The sequence below is a fragment of the Punctularia strigosozonata genome, assembly GCF_000264995.1.
Source record: "Punctularia strigosozonata HHB-11173 SS5 unplaced genomic scaffold PUNSTscaffold_1, whole genome shotgun sequence".
Lineage (NCBI taxonomy): Eukaryota > Fungi > Basidiomycota > Agaricomycetes > Corticiales > Punctulariaceae > Punctularia > Punctularia strigosozonata.
The window spans coordinates 433,411-460,879 of NW_006767433.1; the positions used below are offsets into that span (position 1 = coordinate 433,411).

General features: G+C 59.1%; 10 protein-coding genes across 10 annotated transcripts; 6 read left to right on the forward strand and 4 right to left on the reverse strand.

Annotated features, from left to right (window-relative positions):
* The first annotated feature begins 430 nt into the window (after positions 1-430).
* On the forward strand, positions 431-3,675 carry PUNSTDRAFT_94237 (uncharacterized protein). Its single transcript, XM_007378092.1, has 7 exons — positions 431-715; positions 787-2,664; positions 2,730-2,786; positions 2,846-2,995; positions 3,046-3,107; positions 3,166-3,256; positions 3,317-3,675. Exons 1-7 carry the CDS (start codon positions 649-651, stop codon positions 3,577-3,579), a joined length of 2,568 nt encoding a protein of 855 aa, XP_007378154.1. The 5' UTR covers positions 431-648; the 3' UTR covers positions 3,580-3,675.
* A 269-nt stretch (positions 3,676-3,944) lies between these two features.
* Positions 3,945-5,072, forward strand: PUNSTDRAFT_128925 (uncharacterized protein; the record flags this gene model as incomplete). The annotated part of the gene is made up of 4 exons (XM_007378093.1): positions 3,945-4,044; positions 4,096-4,214; positions 4,292-4,945; positions 5,007-5,072. 4 exons carry the CDS (start codon positions 3,945-3,947, stop codon positions 5,070-5,072), a joined length of 939 nt encoding a protein of 312 aa, XP_007378155.1.
* Positions 5,073-5,448: 376 nt separating this feature from the next.
* PUNSTDRAFT_56453 (chorismate synthase) lies at positions 5,449-7,413 on the reverse strand (the record flags this gene model as incomplete). The annotated part of the gene is made up of 6 exons (XM_007378094.1): positions 5,449-5,707; positions 5,791-6,098; positions 6,175-6,458; positions 6,633-6,855; positions 7,078-7,155; positions 7,324-7,413. The coding sequence occupies 6 exons, from the start codon at positions 7,411-7,413 to the stop codon at positions 5,449-5,451; spliced, it is 1,242 nt and encodes a 413-aa protein (XP_007378156.1).
* A 270-nt stretch (positions 7,414-7,683) lies between these two features.
* Positions 7,684-8,588, forward strand: PUNSTDRAFT_128927 (uncharacterized protein; the record flags this gene model as incomplete). The annotated part of the gene is made up of 3 exons (XM_007378095.1): positions 7,684-7,992; positions 8,087-8,507; positions 8,566-8,588. 3 exons carry the CDS (start codon positions 7,684-7,686, stop codon positions 8,586-8,588), a joined length of 753 nt encoding a protein of 250 aa, XP_007378157.1.
* A 569-nt stretch (positions 8,589-9,157) lies between these two features.
* On the forward strand, positions 9,158-10,341 carry PUNSTDRAFT_58640 (uncharacterized protein; the record flags this gene model as incomplete). Its single annotated transcript, XM_007378096.1, has 2 exons — positions 9,158-9,886; positions 9,958-10,341. The coding sequence occupies 2 exons, from the start codon at positions 9,158-9,160 to the stop codon at positions 10,339-10,341; spliced, it is 1,113 nt and encodes a 370-aa protein (XP_007378158.1).
* A 402-nt stretch (positions 10,342-10,743) lies between these two features.
* Positions 10,744-13,374, reverse strand: PUNSTDRAFT_57382 (P-loop containing nucleoside triphosphate hydrolase protein; the record flags this gene model as incomplete). The annotated part of the gene is made up of 11 exons (XM_007378097.1): positions 10,744-10,855; positions 10,925-11,021; positions 11,088-11,185; positions 11,288-11,571; positions 11,640-11,819; positions 11,869-11,950; positions 12,022-12,284; positions 12,347-12,477; positions 12,539-12,664; positions 12,722-13,188; positions 13,244-13,374. The coding sequence occupies 11 exons, from the start codon at positions 13,372-13,374 to the stop codon at positions 10,744-10,746; spliced, it is 1,971 nt and encodes a 656-aa protein (XP_007378159.1).
* Positions 13,375-14,427: 1,053 nt separating this feature from the next.
* PUNSTDRAFT_57472 (uncharacterized protein) lies at positions 14,428-15,604 on the reverse strand (the record flags this gene model as incomplete). The annotated part of the gene is made up of 8 exons (XM_007378098.1): positions 14,428-14,648; positions 14,710-14,750; positions 14,802-14,823; positions 14,881-14,920; positions 14,981-15,023; positions 15,078-15,177; positions 15,225-15,284; positions 15,334-15,604. Coding segments are annotated over 8 exons (798 nt in total), but the record flags the coding sequence as incomplete, so codon positions are not given.
* Positions 15,605-17,626: 2,022 nt separating this feature from the next.
* PUNSTDRAFT_78738 (MFS general substrate transporter) lies at positions 17,627-19,986 on the forward strand (the record flags this gene model as incomplete). Its single annotated transcript, XM_007378099.1, has 12 exons — positions 17,627-17,897; positions 17,950-17,969; positions 18,025-18,264; positions 18,315-18,396; positions 18,452-18,578; positions 18,628-18,730; positions 18,785-18,863; positions 18,922-19,258; positions 19,312-19,387; positions 19,438-19,561; positions 19,613-19,774; positions 19,834-19,986. 12 exons carry the CDS (start codon positions 17,627-17,629, stop codon positions 19,869-19,871), a joined length of 1,659 nt encoding a protein of 552 aa, XP_007378161.1. The 3' UTR covers positions 19,872-19,986.
* A 250-nt stretch (positions 19,987-20,236) lies between these two features.
* Positions 20,237-24,401, forward strand: PUNSTDRAFT_139864 (uncharacterized protein; the record flags this gene model as incomplete). The annotated part of the gene is made up of 7 exons (XM_007378100.1): positions 20,237-20,581; positions 20,635-20,812; positions 20,871-21,356; positions 21,410-21,979; positions 22,028-23,517; positions 23,568-23,862; positions 23,917-24,401. The coding sequence occupies 7 exons, from the start codon at positions 20,237-20,239 to the stop codon at positions 24,213-24,215; spliced, it is 3,663 nt and encodes a 1,220-aa protein (XP_007378162.1). The 3' UTR covers positions 24,216-24,401.
* Positions 24,402-24,648: 247 nt separating this feature from the next.
* PUNSTDRAFT_40906 (uncharacterized protein) lies at positions 24,649-26,216 on the reverse strand (the record flags this gene model as incomplete). Its single annotated transcript, XM_007378101.1, has 5 exons — positions 24,649-24,689; positions 24,755-25,196; positions 25,259-25,632; positions 25,678-25,735; positions 25,800-26,216. The coding sequence occupies 5 exons, from the start codon at positions 26,214-26,216 to the stop codon at positions 24,649-24,651; spliced, it is 1,332 nt and encodes a 443-aa protein (XP_007378163.1).
* Between the last annotated feature and the right edge of the window lie 1,253 nt (positions 26,217-27,469).

A 27,469-nucleotide genomic window follows, 5' to 3' on the forward strand; every position in this document is an offset into this window, starting at 1 on the left:
GGCTCTTCCAGCTGGTCTATATGTCGATGTTGCTGGTGATCATGAGAGCATCCGTCTCCCATTGCCGCTGGGATGGGTGAATTGATGAGGGAGCCGCTGAACGGATATATATCGTTCTCGATGGCAGATCCAGAGATGTTTCATGAAGCTGTGAATGTGTCTGATTATCGTCCTCTGAGACGTGTAAGTACTGATCCCCGGGATCGCGGTCTATAGTAGTTATACCAGTAACATCGAGTATCGATTGACTTCGAGTCTATCGGAAGCATCCACGGAGAAGAGTGACGATTGCCGGGCACAGCCGCCTGCGCGGTCGTCAAGCCGTCGGATGGGCCGTAACCGTGGCTCGGTATAGACACGCTCGGCCAAGGCTAGCCAAGCCGGGCTTAACTCTGGGTAACATAGCCTACCAGTGTCTCAGCCTGTAGTGCTGATCTCAACGCTCGTCCTCGTCAGGGCCATCGGGGGCAGCAAAGTACTAGTCCAGGTCGACTTCCAGTACCACTCTCCTCCATTTCCTTCCCCTGGCAGGGCACCTACTTTATTTTCTTCGGCTTTTTCTGGCTGTCTTTTCTGGTTTTGCTCTTGACGGTTGTGTGAGACTGTATACTTTGCCACCTCGGCGATCCTGGGCGTTGCTTGCGATTCATGGTCATATTCTGGCGGATACCCGCGCTGGTCGTCATCCTCGCAATATGCGTTGAGTTGATCATAGGTCCGTGCTTGTGCCCAAGGGCGACACGTTTCCGATGTGGTACTAAATACTAATCCCCCGGCGACCCGCAGCGCACTCCGCACCCGCTCGCCCAATAAAGCGCCTCGCGCACCCCTCTACTCTCTCGCTCGAGATCCTCCCAAGACGTCCAAGCGCCGCCGCCACTCATGCGAACAGACGCCGATCGGCACTCCCTTCTCCCTCCTCCCCGATCCTGCTTCACTCCGACTCCCTCCGCCTCGTCCTCTCCGCCTTCTCCGACACGTTCCACCTCCACCTCCGCCCGAACGATGCGCTCATCCACCCCGCCGCGCGCGTCACGTATGTCAACCCGGACGGCACCTCTCGCTCGGAGCCGCTCCTCCGCGAGAGCGTCAAGGCCTACTGGGGCGAGGTCGTCCCCGCCGACATCTCCGCCTCCCGTATGAGGGCGGACGCGGCCGGCGCGCTGCCCACCCCGGAGGAGACGCTCGGCTGGGCACGTGTCATGGTGCACGAGCAGGGCGACGCCACCAAAGGCGTGGCGCCCGTGTTCGAGGGCGCGTTCTCTGTGCACGGCGTCGTGCACCACGTCATGACGAAGGACAACTATCTCCGGACGAAGCACGCGCTCGACCCGCAGCTCTCCTCGCTCGTGGACGCAGCCGACCGTGCGCTCGTCATCTGGCGCGATTCGGACAAGATGACCGTCGACGAGGAGCGCGCCGTCCTCGCCGGCCAGCCCCTTCCCGTCGCGGACGGCGCCGTTCCGCCAGCCAGGGCACAAAGCTGCGGACACGACCGGCTGGCGTACAACGCCGCCAACGACATCCTCCAGCGCCCGCTGCAGGTGGAGGCAGCGCCCTGGTACGACCCGTACGGCCTGAGCCTGGCCCGTCGAGACGACGTCGCCTCGGGCTCGAGCAACATGTCGACCAACTTCGCGGACGACATCGGGAACACGTCGGGCTGCCCGAAGGAGCAGAAGGTGCTCTACATGGGTGTCGCGGCCGACTGCGAATACGTGTCCGCGTATGGCTCCACCTCGAACGCGACGAGCACGATCCTCAACAACTGGAACAAGGCGAGCGCGCTCTACAAGTCTACGTTCAACGTCTCGCTCGGGATAGTCGAGCTGCAGGTGCACAACGCGACGTGTCCGACGACCGTGGATGCCTCCGCGCCCTGGAACCGGGACTGCGCGAGCAACGTGACGCTCAACGACCGGCTCTCGCTCTTCTCGGAGTGGCGGGGGGACAAGGGCGGGTCGGACGGCGCGGGGCTGTGGCACCTGATGAGCGGGTGCCCGACGGGGGACGAGGTCGGGATCGCGTGGCTCGCGACGCTCTGCAACCAGGGCGCGTCCAAGAGCGGGGACGCGTTCGTATCCGGGACGGCGGTGAGCACGGCGGGCAAGACCGAGTGGCAGGTGATCGCGCACGAGATCGGCCACAACTTTGGCGCGATCCACGACTGCGCGGACGGGTGCAACTCGACGTCGAGCTGCTGCCCGCTCACCGCGTCCTCGTGCGACGCGAACAGCCAGTTTTTGATGAGCCCCGTGGCGGAGACGGGCGAGATGGTGTTCTCGCAGTGCACGATCGGGAACATATGCAGCGTGATGGCGAGCGCGGCCGCGTCCGGTGCGATGCTGAACACCACCTGCCTCGTCGACGCGGCACAGGCCCACGACCAGATCACGCTCCAGATGTGCGGGAACGGCATCGTCGAGGCCGGGGAGGAATGCGACCCGGGCCAGGGCACCAACTCGACCTGCTGCGACGCGGCGACGTGCAAGTTTGCGGCGGGCGCGGTGTGCGATCCGCTGGACAGCGCGTGCTGCACGGACACGTGCACGTTCGCGCCGGCGACCAAGGTGTGCAGGACGGCCAAGGACCCGCGCTGCGATACGGCGGAAATGTGCACGGGCTCGAGTGCGGACTGCCCGGCGGACGTGTTCGCTGCGAATGGTGAGTGAACGCTGGGTTTACCCACTGCTGTAACGACACGCGGCTCATTCGTACCCTTTCGTCAGGCAAGAGCTGTGGACCCGGACTCGCATGTGCCAGCGGAACCTGCACGTCTAACACCCGTGCGTAATTACTGCGCGTGCTTCCTTAGGGAGTCTCTCGCTGACATGGCTGGCTGCAGAGCAATGCCAGTCCGTAGGGGCGTCGATGGGTCTGCAGGAGGCGTGCGGCCAGACTGGCGACAAGTCGTGCCAAGTGTCATGCCAAGATCCGACGAACAGCAAACAGTGCATCGTGCTTCAGGCGTCTCTCATCGACGGATCGCCATGTGGTGCGTCGACAACGTTATTTCCGCCCTCGCCAACTGACGGCATGTACTAGGCTACGGCGGCACATGTGCGACCGGCAAATGTCGTCCGGGCAGTTTGCTCGCCACGGCCAAGGTTTGCCCGACTCTTTCGGGAATTACGAGGAAGGTGATCTGACCAATAACTTTTCTAGTCATTCTACACTTCGAACCTCCAGATATCCATTCCGGTCACCGTCGTGGTGGGCCTTCTCGCCCTCCTGCTGCTTTACGGCATCTACGTCAGTAAGTACAACGTCTCACCATGTCGAGGGGGGTGCCCTCAATCTCACGCTCTTGTCTCAGTGTGCAGGAGTTGCTGCTGCGGTCCCCGCGAAGACGAGCCCAAGCCAACGATAGACTCGCGCTTCGTTGGCGGGTCCATCGCGCCAGTCGTCAGCGCAGCAGACAGCAATCCGTTGCAGAACGCGCAGCGCATTTCGGCAGGGAACAGTTACTACCGAGGCGAGACTCGGCGCTCAGGCGAGTGGGAGAAGTTCCATGGCGGTTCGCAGGAGGGCGGGCCGCCGCCGACGTACATTGGCTGGCAGGATGACCAGCGACGGTAAGGTACGACGCCCCGATCTATACGAATCCGATGCTCCATGTACATATACAATTTGGCTGTGTGGATACCTCGCTGCTTTTTCTGTACCAACCACTGCTATTTTTCTCTCGTGCGGAAGAACATGGGGCCCATTTTTGGGCCAAAATAATAATAAAACTCCCGCCTCGGGTCCCACGAAGGGCTTATCTCCGCAGTGGCGCGGCTGGCTCAGGGGCGGGAGATCGCCAGGGCGGGTGGGAGTTGCGTGCGCCGTGCAATGTTCTCGGCCGCGGAAGGGGGCTTTTCACCTGACCTCCATGTCTTGACACACGACCACGACCGCCGAGTAGTATCACCGTCAACATTCTGGCCAGCACTTGATGCAACATGACGAGGACCGCCGTCCGGCAGCTGCCCGTCCGAGCCCGGTCGTGTCAGGTACTGCTCCTCCTAGACCCCCTGATGGGCGCTCGCGACTTTAGGAACGGTGCATGGACTGATTGACTGCTCTTTCGACCGCACTTCGTTACCTGCGCAGATCTTCTCGGCGCCATCACACCGCCCTTGGCCGACATCGACATCACCGAGCGGCTGTTCACGTCCGAGGACGACCTCCAAGCCGCCATAGAAGACGCCGCGGACATCTCCGACCCTCAGGTACATACACCAATTCCACACCACCGCATCTATGCATACCGCTAACGATTTACATGACCCGCCCCCCCCCCCCTTAGTTTTCCGTTTCCAAGTCGCCGATCTTTCCGGAGAACGCGCTGCAGCTACAGTTCGACGGCCCCGCGCCCACCCCGAGCCCGTCCTCCTTCGGCGGGAGCAGCAGCCGCATCACGCCCAGCCGGAGCCCCGCGCGCTCCCCTTTCCGTCCCAACGCCGACGGCGACCGGGAGGAAGAGGGCGCGCGGCGCACGGTGCGCTTCCGCTCGCGCGTGCGCATCGCGTCCGGGATCCCGCGCGAGCGCCGGGGGAGCTACGGCGCCGACTCGGCCGCGAGCGACTCGCCGTCGAGCAGCATCTCGGCGCCGCTGCGCCGCGCGTCGGGCGGCGGAGAGGACGACCCCCGCGCGTCGTACGCCAAGCGGCTGCTCGCCATGACCGTGGCCGCGCGGCAGAAGCGGGCCGCCGCCGCCGCTGCTGCAGACGTGGAGGAAGGGGGGAGGCGCGCTGCTGTGGGGACGCCGGCGCCGGGCCGGAGGAGGCGGACGTTCGACGAGCGGGACGCGCTGCGGCGCGGGCCCCGGCGCCGGCCGTATGTGTGCGACGTGGACGAGGACGACGAGGTTGAGGAGGAATCGGACACGGAGGAGGCGCGGCGGAAGAGCGAGGAGGAGATCGTGTTCGGGCCGTGGTCGAGGCGGATCTTCGACCGACATGTACGTCGGGGATCCGCGATATGTGTTTTTTTTCTCTTGCTCAACTGACGTGCTCTAACAGTGGTGGAGGTGGAAGATCGAGTCTGTGACCTGCTGGTGCTGCAACGACGATGACGACGATGGCTGATAGGATCCATGTATATACCCTCCCCCCCACTCATTCATGCGCTCGCTCACTCTTGGTGCTCTGCCTGATCGCAATTCACGACCCCGTCACGCATGGCTGATATGTGTATCTTGTAGCTGTAGCAATAACAATACATCTGTGTGTGTTTTTTTTCGTGCCGGTACATTTGGCGTCCGATACATCATGCCGAAACCCACGAAATGCGGATGTGCTGCTGCTGCTGCTGCTCTTGGGGGGGCGGTTGACGCCGATGAAAAAAACCTTGCTATATTCCAAGCCTCCATGGCGGTTGAACGATGGAAAAAAAGAAAAAATCTCGCGCAACTTGATCCCAGTTTCGATGGCGGTTGAAGCCAACCCCGTTCCCCCCGTCGAACTACTGCGAGCGCTTGGGGAGCACCATCGTCGGCGGGAGCGTGGTGACGGGCGGGAGGCGCGCGGCGGCGGCGGCGCGGGCGCTCTGCGCGAGGAGGGCGTCCATGACGACGAGGCTCGCCATCGCCTCGACGATGGGCACCGCGCGCGGGACGACGCAGGGGTCGTGTCGCCCGCGCGCGGCCAGCGTGCCGGGCGTGCCGTCGTACTGCGCCGTCGCCTGCGCCTGCGTGATCGTCGCGGGCGACTTGAATCCGACCCTAACGTCGCTCCGTCAGCATATATGTATATATATATACACAATGATGAAGGGAGAGAGGGGGGGGACTAAGGTGATGCGCACCGGAAGTAGATGTGCTCGCCGTTGGTGATCCCGCCCTGGACGCCGCCGGACCAGTTGGTGGCCGTGCCGAGGGAGCCGTCGGGCCTGACGACGAACGCGTCGTTGTGGCGCGATCCGGGCACCTCCGTCCCGCGGAAGCCGGAGCCGAGCTCGAACCCTTTGGTGGCGGGGATGGAGAGCATCGCGCGCGCGAGCTGGGCTTCGAACTTGTCGAAGACGGGCTCGCCGAGCCCGGCGGGCGCGCGGCGGACGACGCAGGTGACGGTGCCGCCGATGGAGTCTTGGGCGTCTTTGGCGCGGAGGATGCGCTGGGTGTCCCGCGGCGAGGGGTGTGTGTGATGAGAGAGGTTATGCGAGGATGGGGGGGGGAGGGGGGGTGCGTACCTTGGTCATGCGCTCGGCGGTCTCGGGGTGCGGGCAGCGCGTCGGGTGCCGGTCGACGTCGGCGCGGGTGACGGTGTTGAGGAGCTGCACGAACTCGGGCGAGAGCGCGTCGTGCGCGTCGTCGTCGTGGTCGGCGTCATCGTTATCGGCGGGAACGGCGTTGGACGGGGGCGCGGCGACGTAGGGCAGGTGGATCTTGCCGACGGAGGAGACGAAGGCGACGATCTCGATGCCGTACACCGTTTTGAGGTACTTTTCGGCGATCGCGCCGGCGGCGACTCGGCCTTTTTTTTTTTTTGGAACGCGAAGAAAAAAGAAAAAACGAGGACGCGTCAGTTCGTGGGGTTTTCTCAACCGAGGCCGGAGATGAATGCGCCGCGAGAGATGGAGACGGATCGAAGGGAAGGGGGTGGATCGTGACGAAGGTGGCGGGTGGAGACGCGGCAGCTGAAACGCACCGATGGTCTCGCGCGCGCTGGAACGGCCACCGCCGGAGGAGGCCTTGACGCCGTACTTCTGGAGGTAGGTGTAGTCGGCGTGGGACGGGCGGGGGTAGAGGTCGGTCTCGGAATAGTCGTGCGGGCGCTGGTCCTCGTTCTTGACGAGGAGGGCGATGGGCGTGCCGAGGGTGACGCCGTGCTCGACGCCGGATTGGAGGTGGACGAGGTCCTTCTCGTCGCGCTGTTGAGACCCGGAGGGGTATGTAAGCAAAAGACCCGGAAACGCAGACGCAGACGTGGAAGATCAGATGTTTTGGGTGGCGTGTTGAGGTTTATTGGTACGGGATGCCGTGGGGCGGTGTACATACGGTCCCGATGATGGAGGAGATGAAGATGGAGGGGTCGATCGCGGTCATGTCAGAGAAAGGCTGGGAGCGTGATGGATGGGACGGGTATAACTGACGGGTGTGGTGAGCGCGCTCTGGCCGGGACGGCGCCTGTTCAGCTGGGCCTGAATGTCCTCCTGTGCGAGCAGCAAGCCCTGAGACGAAGCCCGTCAGTCACTCCGGTCACGGACATGCTGATTAGATGGAGATGGTGGGGCAAAGAAGTCGGATGGTAAGATGGACATAACCAGTCCAGTGGGCTGATATGAGAAGGATATAGGTAGCGTTGTGATTTGGGGTGAAGAGCACCGCGGGTTACTTACGGGCGGACAACCATCAATGATAGCTCCCACCGAGGCGCAGTGGCTCTCCCCGTACGTCGTCACACGGAAATGCGAGCCAAACGTCGACATGGCAGCCGCAGATGAGACGGAGAATAAGGAGGAAGGCGAGGCGAGGGCGTGTATACAATATAAATGTAGGAGAAATGCGATTCGCTTAGAAGCCACCCCGTGCGAATCGGCCGAAGCGTCAACTGGGCACAGCCACCGGCCGCGGGAGAGACGGACACGACCCACCGATCCCATTGCGACACACACACCAACCTCGCGAACCCGTCCCTATAGCGAGCGCAACATCTCGTCCCCCTCTGCGAATAGACACAAACACGGAAAAAGCAGCAAATGGCGCCTCCATCGAACGGCGTGGTACCGGCCGGCAACGACGGCACGAGCACTCCCGTCCCCGCCGCCCTCGCGCATCAGACCGCCTCGCGGCCGCGGAATCCGGCGCGGAGGAGGGGGGCGAACGACGACGCGCCGTACGTGGGGCAGCTGAGCGCGGGGGCGAAGCGGCAGGCGCTGGAACGCGCGGAGGGCGAGCCGCGCCAGAAGCGCAAGCGGGTCGTGGACGCCGCCCTGCCCCTCGCCTCGTCGAGCGGCTCAAGGCGGGGCCCGGCGCACGACGTCGACCCCGAAGAGGTCACGGCGCTGGTGAGAGAGCCCTCTCCCCACAAAAGTTACAACGGAACGGCTGATATACGTACATATATTTTTCCCTCCTTTTTTTTACCCCTCTTTTTGAAAGGTCGACTTTGCGGACATGCCCACCGAGTCGCTGTACCGATACCTGGTGCACTACGACATCGTGCCGCGGGTGTACCCCTCGCCTCTCGCGCCCGAAGACCCGCTCCCGCCGATCTGCCTCCTGCACCCGGACCTCGCCGCCGCGGCGATCCGGGCGCACTCGCCGCCGCCTCCCGCCGCCCCCGCGGTGACGGCGGCGAACCGGCCGCGTCGGGACCCGAAGGAGCACGCGCGGCGACGGACGGCGGCGCGGGCGGACGAAGAGGCGGCGGCGCTGCTGCTGCTCGCGCGCGCGCCGGTGCTCGCGGACCGGCACGAGACGCACGTCGCGCTCGCGTCGCTCGCGCAGCGGCACTTCCGCGGCGCGCACGTGAAGGAGGTGGACACGCTCGCGGCGTTCATGTGCACCGTCAAGGCCAAATGTGAGTTCTGCCGTCGGTTGTTGTTTCTTTCGCGACCGTCGCGCTCACTTCTGCCCAGTGCGGACGGGGACGCGGCCGTGACGGCGTGACGGTGACGGCGACGCGTGACTGGGGGGGGGATGACGCTCCCCCTTGTATCTATTCTCGTGCACACCTATTTATGGCGGTGCCGTGCTTCTGCGATGACCGAGTGCGCCGGATCTGGGCGCTGATTGGCTGGCGGGCGGGGGTACGAGCTAAAGTTGCTAGCCGGCGCGGGTTCTGTGTGCCCTCGTTCTGAGAGACATCACCCCAGCGCCGAAACTACTGCTCCTGCCCCGTCGAGATGGCGACCACACACCACCAGCCCAGCGCCCGTCCCTGATGAGAACTGCGATTGCCTCGGATATAAACCTGCGCGCGCCCCACAGCTCCCGTTCCTCACCCCCCTTCCCTCCTCCGACCCTTTCCACCCCACACACTTCGGTTCGCCGAGCAGCTGTGCTGTTTCGACTTTCATTTGTCCGTACCGTCCTCCTTTCGCTATCCTCACCTTCGACCAACTGACCGGTTTATCTTATCATAGCGCTTGTAGGATCCTTCACTCGCTCTCGTTGCCCTCCTTTTTCGTGAAGCAAGCCTTCGTTTCCCCCGAGCCGCCGCATACAAAAATGTTCTCCAAGTCTTTCCTCCTCGCCGCCCTCCCCCTCGTGGCCCGCGCCGCGGTCACGCCCACCCCGATCCGCCGTGCCGCCGTTGCCAACGACACGGGCGACATCCAGTCGTCCCTCACCCTCGACCCGTCCGTCATCGCCACCGGCTTCGCCAACGACGGTCAGGATGTCCCCGCCGCCGGCCAGGTCGCGTCCCTCACGTCCACGAACAACTTTATCAACTTCTGCGCCGGCCAGACCATCACCAACGGCAAGCAGATCACCACCGGCTCCTGCAACCCGGCCCCCATGGGCCAGATCGCCGCGCAGACCGTCATGCCCTCCTGCAAGTTCGTCTTCCCGCCCAACGGCGGCTCCGTGCCCGCCAACCAGGCCTTCACCATCCAGATGGCGATCAACAACCTCGAGACCGGCAACTTTGTCAACGCCGAGGAGAACTACTTTGCCGCGCCCCAGCAGGTGAACGCGCAGGGCCAGATCATCGGCCACTCGCACGTCGTCGTCGAGCAGCTCTCCGCGCTCGACCAGACGACCGTCACGGACCCGACCAAGTTTGCGTTCTTCAAGGGCCTCAACGACCCCGCCGCCAACGGCGTCCTCTCCGCCGACGTCACCAGCGGCCTCCCCGCCGGCTTCTACAAGGTTTCGTCCATCAACTCGGCGGCGAACCACCAGCCGGCGCTCGTCGCCGTCGCCCAGCACGGTTCCCTCGACGACGTCTCCTACGTGCGTTAATTTTTCATTTTTGGTTTTTTTATTGATCGTATCGACTGACGGTTGATTATCGAAACATCAAGTTTACCGTGACCGACGGCGCTGGCAACTCGACCGCCGACGCTGCTGCCGCCGCAACCGACTCTGCCGCCGCCGCCGCAACCGACTCTGCTGCCGCCGCCGCCGCAACCGACTCCGCAGCAGCAGCTGCTGCCACCGACTCTGCCGCCGCCGCTGCCACCGACTCCGCCGCCGCCGCCGCCTCCACCGACGCGGCCGGCGCGGGTGCCGCCGCCGCTGGTGCTGGTGCCGCTGGTGCCGCCGCCGGTGCTGCCGCCGGTGCCAAGGGCGCGCAGGGTGCTGCCGGTGCTGCCAAGGGCGGCTTCCAGGGCAAGGGCGCGCAACAGGGCCAGGGCCGCGGCAAGGGCGGACGCTTCACCAAGGCCCGCTTCGCCCGCGCGTACTGAAGCGGATCGCGTGTCTTTTTTTTGTGGAGGGGGCGGCTGTGATGGGATGATATGACGGGGACGGGGGACGGGCATTGCATTCACTGGATTACCCACCGCACGCGGAGAGAATGACTTGCATTCACGTCTATGTATTACTGACTACTACCGGCTCGCGGGCTAGCTTTTGCTGGCTGCTAAATGGAAACGAGGCGGGATCCTGGATGTCGAATGATATCTCGGGGGTCGCCCAGTTGGTGGAATCGTAGCATAGTGTGATTGAGAGAGAGAGAGAGGGCTTGGGACAACTCGGTCTTTAGTGCGACGCCCTTCGTTCGCTTCGGTGCCAATTTCCGTTTCCTTTACTATATCCACGAAGGTCCTTATTCGTAGTTACTCACACGCACATACTACAGCAACATTTCAGTCGACAAAGGCCTTCGCCTGGAGAGCCCAGCTCCGCGCGTACTCTCCCTGCTGCTTCATCAGATGGTCGTGGTTCCCAGCCTCCTTGACTTCCGAATGGTTCATGTACCTTTTTGTCGCCATGAGCGACACGCAGCGTGATGAAGCGCGAAGTGGTGAAGAGGAGAAAGACACGCACAGGATGAGATCGGCGTGGCGGGTGAGGTTGCCGAACCGGTGGGTGGAGAACACCATCGTCTTGGAACCACGCAGTCCTCGCAGACGTTCGAACAGGTCTGTGCGTCGCCACGGTAGTGAGAAGTCATTGGCGGGTGGGGTGCGCGCAACATATCGAGACAAACCATGTTCTGCGACCGGATCCAGCGCAGCGCTGGGCTCGTCGAAAAGCAGCAGCCCTACAGTCTTCGACGACGGCAGAGACCGCATGAAGGACCGCGCACTGCAAAGAAAAGACAAAAGAAAAGCCACACAACGCTTAATCAGCATCGACCCCAGGCCGGCGAACGGTTACCAAAGAGAGGGAATCCCATGCGCGACGTACATCGCCAGCCGCTGCAGCTGACCTCCGCTCAGGTTAATGCTCGTCACGTCGTCCAGCGACCCGGCCTCGCGCACGCTGCCAAAGTCGACCGTCTTGCCGAACAGCGTCTTCGTGCCCTCCGGGATGTTCGAGTACACGTCCGCGACCGGACGCCGGAGCCAGGTGTCGAGCCCGTCCGGGAGCTCGCGGATCACCTCGTCCGCGCCGCCTAGCCGCGCTGCTTCCTGGATGCGTTCGACGTCCGTCGCGTGTTCCGGATCGCCGAGGCCGATGTTGTCCTTGATCTGCGGTGCACGGGTGGGTGTGGTTAGGTTCCGAGGTGGGCCACGACTGCAAGACTGCAAGACCGCACCTGGAGAGGGAAATGGGTAAAGTCCTGGAAGAGCACGGACAGCGCACGCCGCAGGTCGTCGAGGCGAACGGTTTTCACGCCCACCCCGCCAAGTAATATTTCGCCCTCGTCTGGGTCGTACAAGCGTGCGATCAGCTTCAACACGGTGGACTTGCCGGAGCCGTTCGATCCCACGATGACCTGACGGGCCGTCAGTCGCTTGTCCCCTGAGACAAGCGGAAAGGCTTACGCATAGGCCACCCTGGGGAATGTTGAACGAGACGTGGCGCAGAGCCCACTTTTCCGTCCCCGGATACCTGAACGACACGTTTCTGTGTGCCCCCCATTTTCCGCTCAGATCGAAACCAGTCCGCGCGTTGAGGGCAGAAATACCGCGACAGACCTGAACTCGAGCGAGATCCCGTTTCGGATCGATTGCTGGTCCTCCGGGAAAGGAACCTTACCGTCCGCGACCCTGTTCGCGATCTTCTCGATGTTATACAGCTTGCGCAGAGACGACAGGTTCTCGCCGATGCCGCCCGAGCGCATGTAAACGTCCACGATGGCGTTCGTGCACTGGTGCGCCGCGCGCTTGACTAGTTCGAGCGACGCGAGCGAGACGGGGATCTCGGCGGGCTGCTTCACCGCGCGGAGCGTGAAAACGATCTGAGGAAGGTAGGGGCCCGATATCAGTATAGTGCGCAACTCTCGCCGAGGAGCACCGTCACCTGCGGCAACTCCCTAAACGGCTCCTTCAGGAGCGAGAACAGCTTGTGGTTCGAGATCATCATCCAGTTTCGGTGCGTCTCATGGAACGGGGCCGCATCAGGGCCAGCAGCGATGACAGCTGCCTCGTACTCTGCGGATAATTGTCAGGTTGCAGTTCGACAGTATAGCGCCAGCGATTGCAATCGACTGACCAGCGCTGAGGTGGTTTGGCAAGTCGGCCGTAGCGGCGATTTCTTTGCGATGCGATGGCTCCATGATGAGCGCCTTCAAGCCCGTCGCTCGCACAAAGTGCTCGTTCCGCACGGTGGCGGCCCACGCTGATGTGAGACTGTGAGTTACAGGACGACGGTCAAGAGTTCAGGGGGGTTACGCACTCGCGCCCCGCGACCACAGCGACGGGAACGCCGCAAACTCCATGGCGATGGGGATAAACGTGAGCACGGTAGTGAGCATCGCGTCCGGCTGGTCCCTCAGCACGTTCATCAGCACCGAGAACTGGGATATAAATTGCACGACCTGGCTGCCGACGTCGACGAGGGTTTTCATCGTCTCAAACGCGACGCTGCCACGCTTGGGCCAGACGGTGCGGAATTGGTTGTACACCGCGGGGTCCTCAAAGGTGGGCACGTCGAGGCGTGCCATGTGGTGGAAGACGTGGACGCTGTAGTGCTGCTTGATGATGGACTGCAGCGGGATGGTGACGCGCATGCGGAGGTGGTGCAGAAAACCTTTGCCAATGGCGCAGAGGATACGTCCTGCGGCGATGCGGAACAGGAGCTTGCGGTCAACGGTGCGGGTCTCTACCGCCGTCTGGACGATGCTAAGCAGTTGTCCGGAGTACCTGCGTCGCGTCACAGATGAGCACCTCCAATGCGCGCGGTTCAAGATGGCCGTACCATAGCGATGTTGCAGGGAGCAAGGCCGAAAGGGCAGAGATGATAACGTACATGGCACACAGGTACCAACACCTCCGCAAGCTCAGAATCTCCTTCAGGGTGATCCATATGTACGGGAGGTCTTGCTGCATTGCGAGGAGGTTCTCCAGTTGGACGGAACCGGGGAAGCGGGCTAACCGCCATGACGACTTTTCCTCGTAAAAGTCCCAAACGCCTATAGGAGTGTTCAGTCAGGCGCGCAAAGGAAACAAGGTCATCAACCCGCACCGAGGCGTCTATACACGATCCGCGTAGCGTCGTGTATGTCAAACGCGCGTTCTTTGGATCCGGCGCCACCGCGGGGTCCTCGCTGCTGTCGTCTGCCTCCCTTAGGCATAGCTGTCGTGCTCTCCGAGGACCGTCGTTCCTTGGGTCTGAGATGGGCGCAGGTGGCAAGTGAGTACCTCCGGACGCAACAGCCTTCCTAATCATACTCCTCGAAATTTCTCATATATCGCCGGCCGTGACACGCGACCGCAGCAGATGCGGTGGGGTTGCTATCATCCAGGAGGAGCATACGCGGGTGATCGCAAGCCCGATACCAGTTCCATACACATACATTGAAGGTGGAAAGAGCAGGAGCGAATAGCGCCGCAGTGTCGTCCGCAGGTTCGCAGTTGTTTGATGACCATGTCCACGATATACGAGGCCCGATCAGGAACTGGATGTTCCGGTGCTGCGCCGGGTAATACTCTAGCCTATTTACCTTGCACGACGCAGGGCAGAACAAGAAAATCTGCCGTAACGGTATCGAGGTCAACGCACATAATGGTACATATTTCCTTGGATACCACGGCGACGCAGAAGAGAACAGCGCGAATGATGCTCGAAGCGAAAGTGGTACACAGAAGAAAATCAATTGAAGGGTAACCGTTTCGCGGCGGATTAAGTTGCACCTGGTCGTAGGGGGGGACGTCTTAACAGCCGCACGGACGATGATGCGAAATCCGTACGGGGACGCATCTTCGAGCTTCTCTGAGAGCGCTTGCAGCGGTTGTGTAAGACAGTGGCAACGAGTTTCTTAAGCGATTGGGACGGGCTCCTGAGTGTCCCGCACGCGGTGGATGGATTACTCCTTCTCTTCGACAGCAGAAAGGTGGAGCCCTGACATGCCCTCCAGAAGATCGTTGACTGCACCGTACTCATCATCGGAGTCTAATCCAATGAACTCCATCGAGATTTGGGCCGGACGGCGAGGCGAGTCTGAAAGTCATGATTGAGTATGACGCTGGTATACTTCGGATACATGGACGTTTACCTCGTGGCTGATCCGCACCCATCCGGCTTACCGCTGACTCTTTCGCGGCCTTCGTTGTCCTCGTGGTGAACATCGCGACCAGCCTTCCCTTCTTGCAGGCGCCGCACACTACAAGCGCGGATGAGAACACGCTGCAACAATGAATCAGCCAGCGATGAACCGAACATACTGTGAACGTTGACATCAATTGTCTTGGCAAACCGGCCATATCTGTGCTTGAGGGTTAGTCATATTCCTAACTATCAATGAATCTGCACGGACATCTTGGAACACTCGGTGCATTCTGTAAGGTTCAACGACGTTAAATTGGCCTGCTTTCATCGAGAAAACTATGGCTTACTCCATTCGTATGGATGGCTGATCACATAGGAGTGCCGCGTCTGACAGAGAAGCATCCAGTCAGTTGATTGGAAGAGCAGCACAAGTTACCGGAAACATACCGATACTTCGATCTCCGGCCTCTTCCTCATTACCTTCACCGCCCTGAACAGGATGGTGAGCGATGTTGTGCAACACGAAATAATTTTGTCGGTTTACCATGATTTGAATATCTTTCCATGCCCTTCTTTTGGCTGACCGCTGATGGTCCATGAAGCTAAATGACACATCTCGTGGGCGAGGGTATGGCGAATACGCTCTAGGGAGGCTCATGAGCTAATGCAGACCGAAGTTGCCAACACCGACCTTCGCAGTCCAAGACCTTTGTAGCCAATTCGATCTTCGTGGTCTCTTTACCTGATCTATCTCTGATGACAAAACAAGCCCTAGTTGTCGAGAAGGAATGGTGCAAGACGCCTGAAAACTCGCCTATGCCAGCTGGCTTTCCCTGCCGTACTAAGCAGCCTTTTGTTCCAAACGAGAGTTGTCTCTTTCGGTAGCCCGTTGTCGAAAACTGACCTGTTCAGATCGCTGAAGAGGTCATTGGCGTACGTGGCAAGCCGAGCCGCCTTGGCTTCCGCTTCGGCTTTCTTCGACATCCGTTTTGGTGTCCGTCCTGCACTACTTGAGCCCTTTTTCGGAGAGCGGGACGGTGTGGAGGGAACGGCGGGAGCATCGATGACGGTGATATCCACATGGGTTGCGCCCGGGAAACGGACTGAAGTGGGGTTGGCACCGGTGATTGAGAGTTTGGGCACGTCTTCGTCGGTGCTCACTTCGTCCGACTCGTATAGCGACAGCGCCCTGCTGTGGGGTGTCAAAGTCGTAGATACGGGCCTTGAGCTGGTGGATATCTTTGTAAGTGGGGAAGTCGGTCGCCTGATAGGCTTGCGGGACCCGCGAGGTTCGTCACTGCATCGTGAGGCCTACGTTAGGAAAAGAAACGGACACGATTTTCGCTGAATAGACGCACAAAACTAGGATGGACCCGTCATCGATATCCCACGGCTCCTTCTCCGCGCACATGTCATTAGGAATCTTTTGCTTCAATCCTGGCTCAGCCGTGGCATTGTGTTGGTCCATCCTTGGAGGCCGAGAGTTGTTCGCCGAGCCCTCGTCGCTGTCACTGGCGTACAGCGAGCGTACGCGAGTAATCTGCGTCTTCTCGGGTATGCGGCGCCGTGGCACCGTAGTCTCTCGTCTCGCAGATGGGGTGCGATTGGGTTCATCCTGCGTTGGATCACCCGCCAGATCATCGTCGCTATCCGAAATTTCGATTACATCTGTCGGAAGGGGTCGTCTGATAGGCTCCCGCCCTCTCGCTCCCGGTCCACTCTTGGAGAGGTTCGTAGCGGGTGACAGACCAGGAGGTGTGAGCTCGGGCTCCGAGTCCGAAGATAGGACCACACGTCGCAAATATGTTGAATGCCCTGTCTTGGTCGGAGAAGTACAAGGAGATCTGGCCACGAGGTCAATCCTCTGGGTTACATTGCAGGTAAATGGAGAGCTTACATATACTCTTCATCGTCTGACGCGTGTTTTGACGGTGACGGGAAGGTTCCGGGCATGCAAGTTGTGGATTTATTGGCGGCTCCAAAGCCCGTATCGTTTTGACAAGGTCGAATTGTCCCACTGTATCGATTTCCGTCAGTGCATCCTAACTACAATTGTTCTCGCGGTACCTGGATGGTATGAGGGGAGTCGAAACCATCTCCGTCTCTGAATCAGAGGACTGAATAACGCGCGGTCTCGTGACAGGACGAGAACCCTTCTTCGGAGAGCGGCATATAGACCTACTAATTTCTCGCTTGAATTCATAGGAGAGCCGAAGAGCGTGTTGAACTCACTCTATATCGTCTTCTGAAACCTGCTCTCCGGAAGGAGGGAAAGTCCCGGGCATACGAGTGCCTGCCCCGTCATCGCACGAAGAGTGTGTCCTTCTAGGGGCCTGAGGTAGTTCACTTGAGTCCCATCAGTAGCAATACTCTGGACATCTTGCAAGGATCTCAGCGTACTTTTCGGTTTCCGTGTCCGACGATATCTCAATGACCTCCGGCTGACCACTATTGATCCGTCTATCAAATTAATTGTCGTTTGATATTATCCAATACATACCCGCCCGTCTCAGACTCATTATCCGATATACTAAACCCTTCTCGACGAGTTGGCTGCTTAGGCGCCTGGCGGCGCCGCTCTCTATCGAACTGTCGCGGTTGTTGCCGTAACGCGGGGTAAGCTGCCGAGATGGCCATATAGTGTGCACCGGTATGACTCCTATGATGACTGGGATAGCAATGGGTCGTCTTCGACGTCTAGGTTCAAAGAGGTTCATACGCGACCTTGTCAGGTGAGCGCCATTATCACCTCACATGACCCGCATCTTCTTGCACTGCCTTCCTGTCCCCGCTCAGAAACGCGAAGTCCGCTGCTGGCGGTCGCCCGCAACTGCTTCCACGTTTACACCGTCTGGCGGTATACCTACATAATAAGTGACGGTAATAAATCAAGACGCTCGTTTCTCTGCATACACCAATCGTGAGCCTTCGCATAAGTATCCAAGGATACGGTCGCGTAACCTACGACTTTCCTTCTTCGGGCTCCGGCATCAGAACGAAGACGTCGCTAAAACGCCTCATTGGATGTCCAAGTCCAAAGGTTCGACGAGGCAGCGTCGGAAGCCCAAGCAAGAGCCAGCACCGTCATCGGATATGCCGGTGACCCTCGATCCATCCCAAGCAATGTCATCCACGTTGGACTCAATACATATTACACCTCGAACGCCACGGACCGCGTCGAAATTGCCTAGAAATGGACAAGCATACGTGGAAGATGATATAGACGAAGTGCAGATGTCGTTACTGGGGGAAGAGGAGCGACGAGAGGCCGCAGCAGATCTTCAAGATGAAGAAGTACCCGGCCACGAACAGCGAGCATTGAGTACGAAGGACAAGAGAGGAATCGTGCTTCTGATCGTCTTGTGTATGTGTTCATTACTGTGGGCATCAAGCAATCTCCTACTCACATTATCCAGACCTCATTCAGGGCGTTCCCGTACGTTCATATATTGGGGCTATGCACCTGTAGCTGCATCCTGACGCTGGCTTAGTTGGGACTTGCGCTCGGATCTGTGCCATTCCTTCTCCGAGAACATTTGTCATATTCGCAACTCGCCGTGTTTGCTCTCTCCAGTTACCCTTATTCCCTCAAGCTCTTGTGGTCACCATTCGTGGATTCAAAGTACTTCCCATCAGTTGGCCGTCGCAAGTCATGGATCATTCCAATGCAAGCTATCATCGGCACCTTGATGCTATATATCTCTTATAATGTTCAAGCACTGTTGGACAGCGTGAGCAGCACCTGCCTCAATCTGAGACCCGTGCTGACGTTTCCCCGTAGCCAGCGGATAATGTCTACATGTTGACGGCTGTCTTTACCTCATTGGTGTTGTTCTCTGCGACCCAGGATATTGCTGTGGATGGTGAGCTGCATTCATTCTTGTTCTTCATGTTGACTTGACCGACGCGTGGCCGAAGGCTGGGCTCTCACCCTTCTGTCCCAGGAAAACATCTCATACGCTTCGACCTGCCAAACTATTGGCCTGAACTCGGGATATTTTGCGTCGTTCACTGTCTTCCTGGCTCTCAATAGCCAAAACTTCAGGTCCGTCTCACCCTTTCTATGCTTGCCTCGGCTTATAAATCGCCTCCAGTGACAAATGGGGGATCCCCCGCCTCGAGCTCGCGACATATCTACGTTTCTGGACAGTGATATGCTATTGTGTCACTATTTGGCTCCTCTTCTTTAAGAAGGAGGTAAGCTACCGAACAACCTTCGTTCAGTTGCTGCTCATACCAAAGTCACTCCAGGATCCAGAAAGCCACAGCGACGAACCTATGAGCATAAAGGTCGTTTACAAGAACATTTGGGGAATTTGCAAACTGTCGAGTATGTTAGGTCACCCCACATACCTCACGAGTTTGCGAGCCTTCATATCATATACTAGACATTCAAACGATGCTTATCGTGCATCTTCTCGCGAAAATCGGCTTTCAAGCCAACGAAGCTGTCACTCGTCTGAAGATGGTCGAGAAGGGTCTCGGTCGTGAAGACCTCGCAATCGCTGTCCTCATAGATTTCCCCTTTCAGATCTTAGGGGGTTGGCTAGCGGCGAGGCTCTGTACACCCCAAAAACCGCTCAGACCATGGATATGGGCTTACTGGCCCAGGCTTGGTTTCGCGTTATCAAGCACGTTGATTGTATATTGGTTCCCGAAGCCACCAGTAGGCTACGGCTTCTTCGTATTCCTGGTAGTGCACACCGTGGCACAAAGCTTCTGCGAGTAAGTCGATTCGGAACCTGGAAATGTGTTTGCATTGCTCATGTAGTGCCCAGAACTCTGCAGTTCGCCGGTATCTCTGCATTCCACACGCGGATATCGGACCCCCTCATTGGCGGGACTTACATGACCGTGCGTCGTACCATGTTCTGCGCACGATGTTCTCGCTGACGGTCTGACAGTTGCTGAATACTTTCTCCAACCTGGGAGGTACTTGGCCACGATTTTTTGTCTTGAAGGGCGTCGACTTCTTCACTGTTGCGACATGCAAGGTGAAAGAGGCTGGGACTGAGCTCACACTCAAAAGTAGGACGGTATTTTGCGCTGCGTGTTTGATGTTGCTGACATAGATGACAGCTGCCGAGTGTGTCAGCGACGCGGGCAAGGCGCACTGTGCGGACATCAACGGAGAGTGTGTCACCGAGCATGACGGCTACTACTACGTCTCCGCCATATGCCTTGTACTTGGTGCCATCTCGATCGGCTTCTACATTATACCGACAGCGCGCAGGCTCCAATGTGGGTCACAATTCCTTCGGTCGCATTGCGAAATTGACGTAGCGCGCCGCGTTTCGCAGCATTGCCTCCAGCAAGATGGCGAGTCAGCGCGGCATAGACCGCTCAGCTCGGAGGTGCAGCCTGAGGGGCATTTCTTAGTTGGTGGCCGTAACGATAGCAATTCTGGATGTCTGAATACAATGGCTATGGATTCGGGCAATGCACTACAAAAGACTGGGACATATATAGCTGTGGTGTTGCTGACGTCGCTGTTGTTCTGCGGCACGGAGCACAAGCCAATAACATCCCACCCTGAGGCACTGCTGCAAGTGCTTAGACCGTTCACGCGCCTCTCTTCTACGCCTCATCGGTATTTTTCGTGCCGCCACTGCTCGCCCATCCTTACTCAGGATTACCTCCATAGCATCATTAACACCAACACCAACCAACCACTTAGTTTCCTGCAAAATGACCACCACCACCATGCACTTTGGTCCGGAGTGGATGCGCCCGAAACAAGCTCCAGCGCACAACAACAGCTCGTCGCGCTCGCAACATGACCATTCGCCTGACCCAGGCGCAGGAGCACCATCGACTCCCGGTGCTGCCACGTACTCTGCTCTTGTCACGCCGGCACCACCTGTAGCAGCGGAAAAACGCAATGCAACGAATCCATTCAGCTATACGAAGGAGGAGTTGCTCGCAATCTATAAGGAGGGTGGTGGCCAGGGAGGGCTCGGGATTGAGGTGGAGAGATGGGAAGGAGTGGTGCGCGAAGTCGGTTCGGAACCCGTCGGATTGAAGGAGATGACCGAGGCGGAGAAGAAGGTTAGCGCTTCATCTGTGAAGCAGATTCGTTGATTATCGACCTCTGGTGCTAGTTGTTCCTTGGGCCTCTGAACTCCGAGCTTCGCCGCCGCCAGTCTACAGACTACCTATCCCCCTTGAACACGCCTGCCATAGGTGGAGAGCGCCCTCGATTGGTGCATCAAGCATCAGGCGCTATAAGCCCAATGCGCGAGAAGTTCAGTGGTCTCATGGGTAGGCGAAGAGACTCTGGTACGTCGCCCATGAAGTACCATTCTCTGTTTCATCATTAACCTTCGGCCATCTAAAGATACTCTACCACCTACACTACCGCGGAAGTTGTCACTGTCGTCAGTGCAAAGTACATCGCGCGACGGTGCTTTGCCATCTCCGCGAACCAGAACTGGATTCACACCGGGGTTCGATGGTATCCTGAGCACCCCTAAGGAGGATTCTTGGATGGCGAAACGGCGCGCCGAACAGGGTCTCCCTAAGCCGGCTAATGGATCCTGGCGCGCAGGCGATCCATCGGATGTCAAAGGGCTTGGGATCAAGGAAGAACCCGAGGAAGGAATCCCGCCTTCCAATGGGCAAATCCATGCTGAGCCAGAGTCCTATACGAACGGCGTGGAACCCGAAGGGGAAGGACCTGCTAATACGAACACTGCCCGCGCTCACGGGACTGGGCAGGGTCTGGACGTTCAAAGTGGTGTGGGCTCAGACACAGCGCAACCTTCAGTGCAAGACCTCAAAAGTGTTGAATGGTCGTATATAGATCCTCAAGGCATTGAACAAGGTGCGTATATGCCGCTTGAAGCCTGACGGCTCTCTGATTGACAAGTGCTGTAGGTCCTTTCCGCGCCGATATCATGCAGAAATGGCACGACGATGGATACTTCACACCGGATCTACGTATGAGACGCACTCGAATTGATCGAGATTGGACGACTGTAGCCGAATTGTGGCTTCGTGCGGGAGATGAAGCTCCGATCTTCCTGACACCAATCATGGATGTTGTCGCCCCTCCTGGACTCGCACGGCGCAATGACAAGGTCACGGAGTCGCCGATCACAGCTACTCCTCCTTATCAACCGGTACCCCAGAGGACTCTGCGAGGCAATAACTTGGACGCGTTCCTAGGAGACGGGTCTACTCCGTCGGACTCCCCCGCCTCTTCCTTTGGCGCGGCCCGATTTGGCAATGGTACGCCCGAACTTACTGGCTTCGGTGGGCGCGCAGCTGGGGGCATATACGCTCCAGGCGAACCGCTGGGCGGCAGTCGTTTGTCCGGTCTTGGTGTTGGTACAGACGCTGGAACGCCATTCAGAAGAAATACTCAGGCGGATCAGATACTTGGACCTGGCTTTGCGAATCAGGCTCCAACTCGAGCTGCAACTCTGGACAACTATCCATTTAGTGGTACGGAACCAAATTCATGACTACACACCATGCTCACGACTACCGCAGGATTCCAGAGCAACAATGTAGTGGGTTCGCCTGCTCTGCAATCGCCCATCACCCCGGGCAACTTCGGTCCGAATCAACCCAGGCTTGCAAGCCTAGGTCATGGTCTTGGAGGTCAAATGGGCCCTCTGAATGGCTCCCCCACGCCCTACAATCGTGATGCATTCGGCAACCCTATCCTTGACGAGAGGATGGACATTCCAGGACGGGCCGTGTATAACAACAGCAACTATGGCAGTGTTCAGGGCTCACCGTTCGATCGCCCCCAGCACGCTATGTCATCCCCGTCGCTGGCGAGAGGATCTCCCTCTCTACACGCCGCCAGTCCCGTCATGAGTCAAGGTCTTACTGCTTCGCCTCATATTGGCCACCCACAGCCTGCTAGCACTATTCCCACTTCTGGTATGTCAAGGGGTCCCTGGGATGATATCGACCCCGCTGGTCAGCGCCGTGCACGACCCTTCGATGCTCTCCAACCACAGGTTCATGGTTCGGAGCTAGCGCGCTCGAAATCCAGGGGAAGCTCTTCCCGCGATGTAGAGGCCAGAGGGTTCGAGGCAAATATAGCACAGCAGGAACATGTCTCATCTGACACTTGGGCTCAGAATCGGAACGCACCTGCTACTCAATCGATAGGTGTGCCTCAGAACGCGTCGCCATGGGTTTTGGCCTCCAAAGGAGTCGTTGATGAGCGATGGGGAGAAACGCCTGGCGATCCCAACAGGCTGACCCACCGCAATCTGATGAAGCTCGCGGAGCAGCAGCAGCGGGATCACGATCCGAGATTTGGTTCTCAAAGGTCGGAGAAGCAACAGGAGATCGCAATGGTTGCAGAGAGCCCCATCTCGGCGCAGCCAGAACCGGCTGTTCCTCTCACAAGCACCGCTGCCCCTGCTTCTGCGGAACCTGCCGATGTCTCGACGCCTACCGTGAAGCCGAGGCGCAAGTCCGCAGTTCAAACGCAAGCGGCCACCGTACAGCCTGCCGCGCATACGCCCCCCGTTCCACAAGCCCCCCAAGCTGAGAGCACAGCTACTGTCACTGCTGGATCCAAAGCCGCGCCCTGGGCCGTCGACGATAAGAGCAAAACACCCGCAACCGCCATGGGGCTGCGCGAGATTCAGGAGGCTGAGGCGAAGCGCGCAGAGGCCCAGAAGAGGGCTGCCGAAAAAGCAGTTCGTGCCGTCGCTGCTTCGCCGGTAGCACCTGCATCCGAGGAACCAGCAACGTTCACCACCTCTTGGGGCCTGCCGACGTCCAAGGCCGGCGTTGCACGCGCAGGGAAGGACGCCACCGGGACAACGGGCTCCCCTATCACTCCTGCCTCACCCGCCGTGCCGGTTCCCGTTTGGACCAATGCTGTCAAGGCGCCTGCAGCGAAGAAGACCATGAAGGAGATTCAAGAGGAAGAAGAGAAGCGCAAGAAACTGGCCAAGGAGAAGGAGACGGCTGCTGCCACTGCTAGGAGAGCGTATGCCGAAACCACCACCAAGGTAGCTTGTATTTATACGGTTTCCTGTGCAATCCGCTGATATTTCTCCAGACTGTCGTGCCTTCTGCTCAGGCAACCGGTGGCGCCTGGACTACAGTAGGTGCCAAGCCTGCCACTCCCGCCGCCGTTCGTCCCGCAGCGACTCCCGCAGCGAGCTCCAGCCCTGCGCCGCCTACAGCTGCGACTCGCGTCACCGCCAACGGTACTTCCGCTCGTACCGTGAGCACTCCACAGGCGACAAAGCCTGCTCCCTCAGCGCCGAAGGATGATTTCCCTCTTCCACCTTCGCAAGACTTCCTTAGGTGGCTCGCTGACACGCTCAAGGGACTGAGCAGCTCGGTCAATCGTGAGCATTCATCTTCTCATCAACAGGTCCGTGAGCTGATGCAGTCTGCTGCAGTCGAGGAAATTACGTCCATGCTTCTCTCGTTCCCGCTCGACCCCGATCCATCCACGACGGAGATCATCTCCGATCTTATTTACGCGAACAGCACGACCATGGACGGTCGTCGCTTCGCGTCCGATTTCATCAATCGCCGCAAGGCCGACGCCACCAACCGCTCGAAGAACGGCGCGGCGTCCGGTGCGACGGGCAAGGGCACTTCGGCCGCTGATGTCGTGAAGGCCCAGCCGAAACCGGCCCAGCCCGAATGGGGTTTCAAGGTGGTCAACAAGAAGAAGAAGAACGCCCGTGCCTGAGCAGCGTCGGGCGGTCCTCGATCTGGTTTAGCTGACAGCCTACCCCGAATACGTTCATTGCCTTTCGACGGCTGCCAGCCCGACCCGCATCTGAACCTATACGCTCTTTGATTTACCAGCTAGCTGTAATACTAATGAAATGCGAATGTCACACTTCTTAAAGAAATAATCATCATGTTAATGTCCACCATATGCGCCTTTACCGTACCTACAAGCGTGTTTGTATACCGTGTAATCTATCCACCGTATGCATCAAGCCCGTCTTCAAATCCATGGTACACCCGCAACGGGGATGAATGTCTAGCAATAAATACAAGGTCGGATCGACGTCCAACGAGCATGCATGGAACTAGTGATACAGCATCTATACAAAGGTTCATGGCGGGGTCGTGTGCATGGCGGCAATGTAGATATAATCAACGCGATGCGTGGATCATGATGTCTGATAGATCGTCACACTCTTGACTTCCCAATCTGCGAAGAGCCAAGGTCAGCATCTAAGGAGAATGCGATAATAGCGCGAAAAGAGGATTACGCACATGCTTCCGCAAACGACGCCCCGTTGTTCCTCACGAACGTCGCGCAGTCCGACACGCCCGTCCGCTGAGCGCAGCTCTGCTCCTGCCCTGGGATGCCGGAGGACGACCAGACGCCGCCTGCCCAGTCGCCGCAGAGCGTGGTGTCGAAGATGACCGAGTGGTGGGAGAAGAACTTGGACGTGTCGCACTGCGTCGAAGGCCAGTTCGCCATGGGCGTGCCCCACCCGGCCGGGTTCGGCGCGCCGGAGGTGATGTCGGAGGGGATGTTCGACCTTCGGAAGAAGTAGACGGAGATGCCGGTGTCGTTCCAGAGCATGGCGTAGACGCCGCCGCCGATGTTGTTGAAGGCGGCGCCGTACGAGCTCGTGTCGGCCGAGCGGACACCGCACCCTTGGTTGCCAGAGTCCGCGGCAGCGCAGTCTGTGCCACCAACGATGGTACCCTGGGGAAGAGGTTAGCTCAATGAAGAACACGACGATTCGCGTTACAAAAGTTAAAGCTCACAGTGATGCCCAGCGCGCTCGACGAGTCAGTCGCTAACGAACATCCAGGATTGGTATGGATCGTCGCCTGGTTGTTCGTGTAGTCGTTCACGCCTTCGACGATGTCGATCTCGCCTCCCGCGGGCCAGTTCGGACCGTTACTCCAGAACGCCGGCCACGTCCCGCATCCGGTCGGCATATGGACTGCGTCAAGGATGACGAGGCCGCCGGTGTAGACGGCGTTGGTGGTAATCCGGATGGCCTTGCGGTTCCCGGTGACGACCGCCGTGGTGTCGACACGCATGATAGCATTGCCGGCGGAGTTGATGGAGGTGAGGTTGGCAGACTCAGCATCGGATTGAGACTGGAAGTCGACGATGCCTGAGCGTTCGTGTGCTGATCAGCTACCAGATGCATGTGGCAATGCGGATGATAACGCACCATTGGTAGGATCGGCCGTATCCCAGAAGGTCCACCCGTTGAAGAAGTCGTCGCCTTGCTGTGAACAAAGATGTGAGTTTCATATGATAGAGATGGCATCTCTGAAATGGGCGCTAGCTCACATATTGCTGGAACACCTTCCATTCCGAAGTGGCGGTCGCGCTCGCTCCGGACTTGGTCGACGTCGCGGACGCCCCACTCTTCTTCGTGCTTGTGGCTTTGGCAGTGCTACTGGACCCGCCTGCGGATGCGGTGCCGTTGCCTCCGCCGGTCAAGCCATTGCCAGCGGGACTCGTCGACTTGGGCGCGCTGACACAGTAGACGCTGTGCGACACGAGATCGACCTGCGTGCTTCCGTGCTGTTCGACGAGGAGTCCTCGGAAGGCGGTCCTGAGGTCCCTGGCGAGGCCAGCGGAGCGGCGGATCGCGGCATGGTGCGCGCGTGCGAGGCCGTTCGACGTCCGAGAAAAGAGCGAATCCGCGGCAGCCGCCTCGGAGGCGGCGAGGACGGCGAGGGCGAGGGGCAGGTGCGCGCGCATCCTGCGTGCTTAGCTGAAGAGACGGTGGATGTTGGTAGTCAAGAGAAGGAGGAGGTGATGGTCAGACAAAAAGTGAAAAGGGCTCTGCACGGAGTGGCTTTTCTTAGCTTATACATGCCGGTCGAAGCCCGGGTGCGGAGTCGAGCTCACCTGCGTGTGGCCCGTTGTGGCTCCACAAGAGTTTGGTAATCGGGTGGATCCTCCGGCTCAGCCAGGATAGAAACGGCGGAGAAGAGTTTGAGCAAGTGGCCAGCAAGGCGATCCCGACGGGCGCCTTATAGACCGAACAATGAGCCAAGACGTCCATGGCGCAGTTGCGGGGCTTGGCCGACGGCGCCGGCACGAGGCGGACGCGCTTTGCCACGCCCAAACACGCCTTTTGCAGCCCCCGGGACGGCTGCTCTGCCTCTGTTTTCACCCGGAATGTATACGAACATCCTCGAGGCTCCTTCGAGGACGGCGTCATGTCTTTGTCGGGGCCGTCATCAGAGAGGATGGCGATGCTGGTCGCTCCCATCTCCACCGCTCCAGAGTCCGCAACAGATTCTCCCCATGCGGTATCTTTGCTCGACTCCGCAGACACCGGCGAAGACAAGTAGAGGAAGTGGGATCATCGGCAAAGCGGGCGGACTTGGCTTTGACAAGTTCTGCAATCTTAAAGCTCGGGCTCGAGCATGCGCGATCCATCCTGACCCGTTCCCACCCCCGGATGTTCCCAATACGTTACTAGAGGGGTTATGATGCGCTGTTCATATCATCGTTCGGAGGGTAAACGGGATCTTGGAAAGTCCACACTGCCTTTACGCCAACGATCACTCCGATCCTGAGGCGCAAGACGAGCGCCACCATCTTGCCAATGCGCCAAGATCTATATAAGGACATGCTGCTACTCCGGCCTCATCTCCGGGCGCGAGAGGCCTTGAGCTGATCGAATGCAACCTCGAACCTGATTCAAAGTTCATCAAGATACGCCTCAGTGTATAGCTGCTAGAAATAAGCAAGCCTTCGCCTAAACTCGAACGATCATCGGCACCCCTGGTGCTATCAGGGTGGCTAAAACCAGATGACCCCTCTATATATGCCTGTTGCGCGATTCAATGGCCAGAAGGTCATTTTGGATTCATATGCGGGTGGTACCGATGCACTGGAGGCTTTGAGTTCGAGGCTATCGCCGCCCTGCAGCTGTGGACGGTATACATAAGATGCCGCGAACCTCTGGGAATTCGGCAAGACAGGGTCCTGCTTCTGCCCCG

Excerpts from the sequence above, each read along its gene's own strand:
- PUNSTDRAFT_94237 (XM_007378092.1), top strand. The coding sequence starts at position 649 with ATGGTCATATTCTGGCGGATACCCGCGCTGGTCGTCATCCTCGCAATA. Across the intron at positions 716-786 it reads ATGCGTTGAGTTGATCATAG|CGCACTCCGCACCCGCTCGC; the intron begins GTCCGTGCTTGT and ends GGCGACCCGCAG. Across the intron at positions 2,665-2,729 it reads GGACGTGTTCGCTGCGAATG|GCAAGAGCTGTGGACCCGGA; the intron begins GTGAGTGAACGC and ends CCCTTTCGTCAG.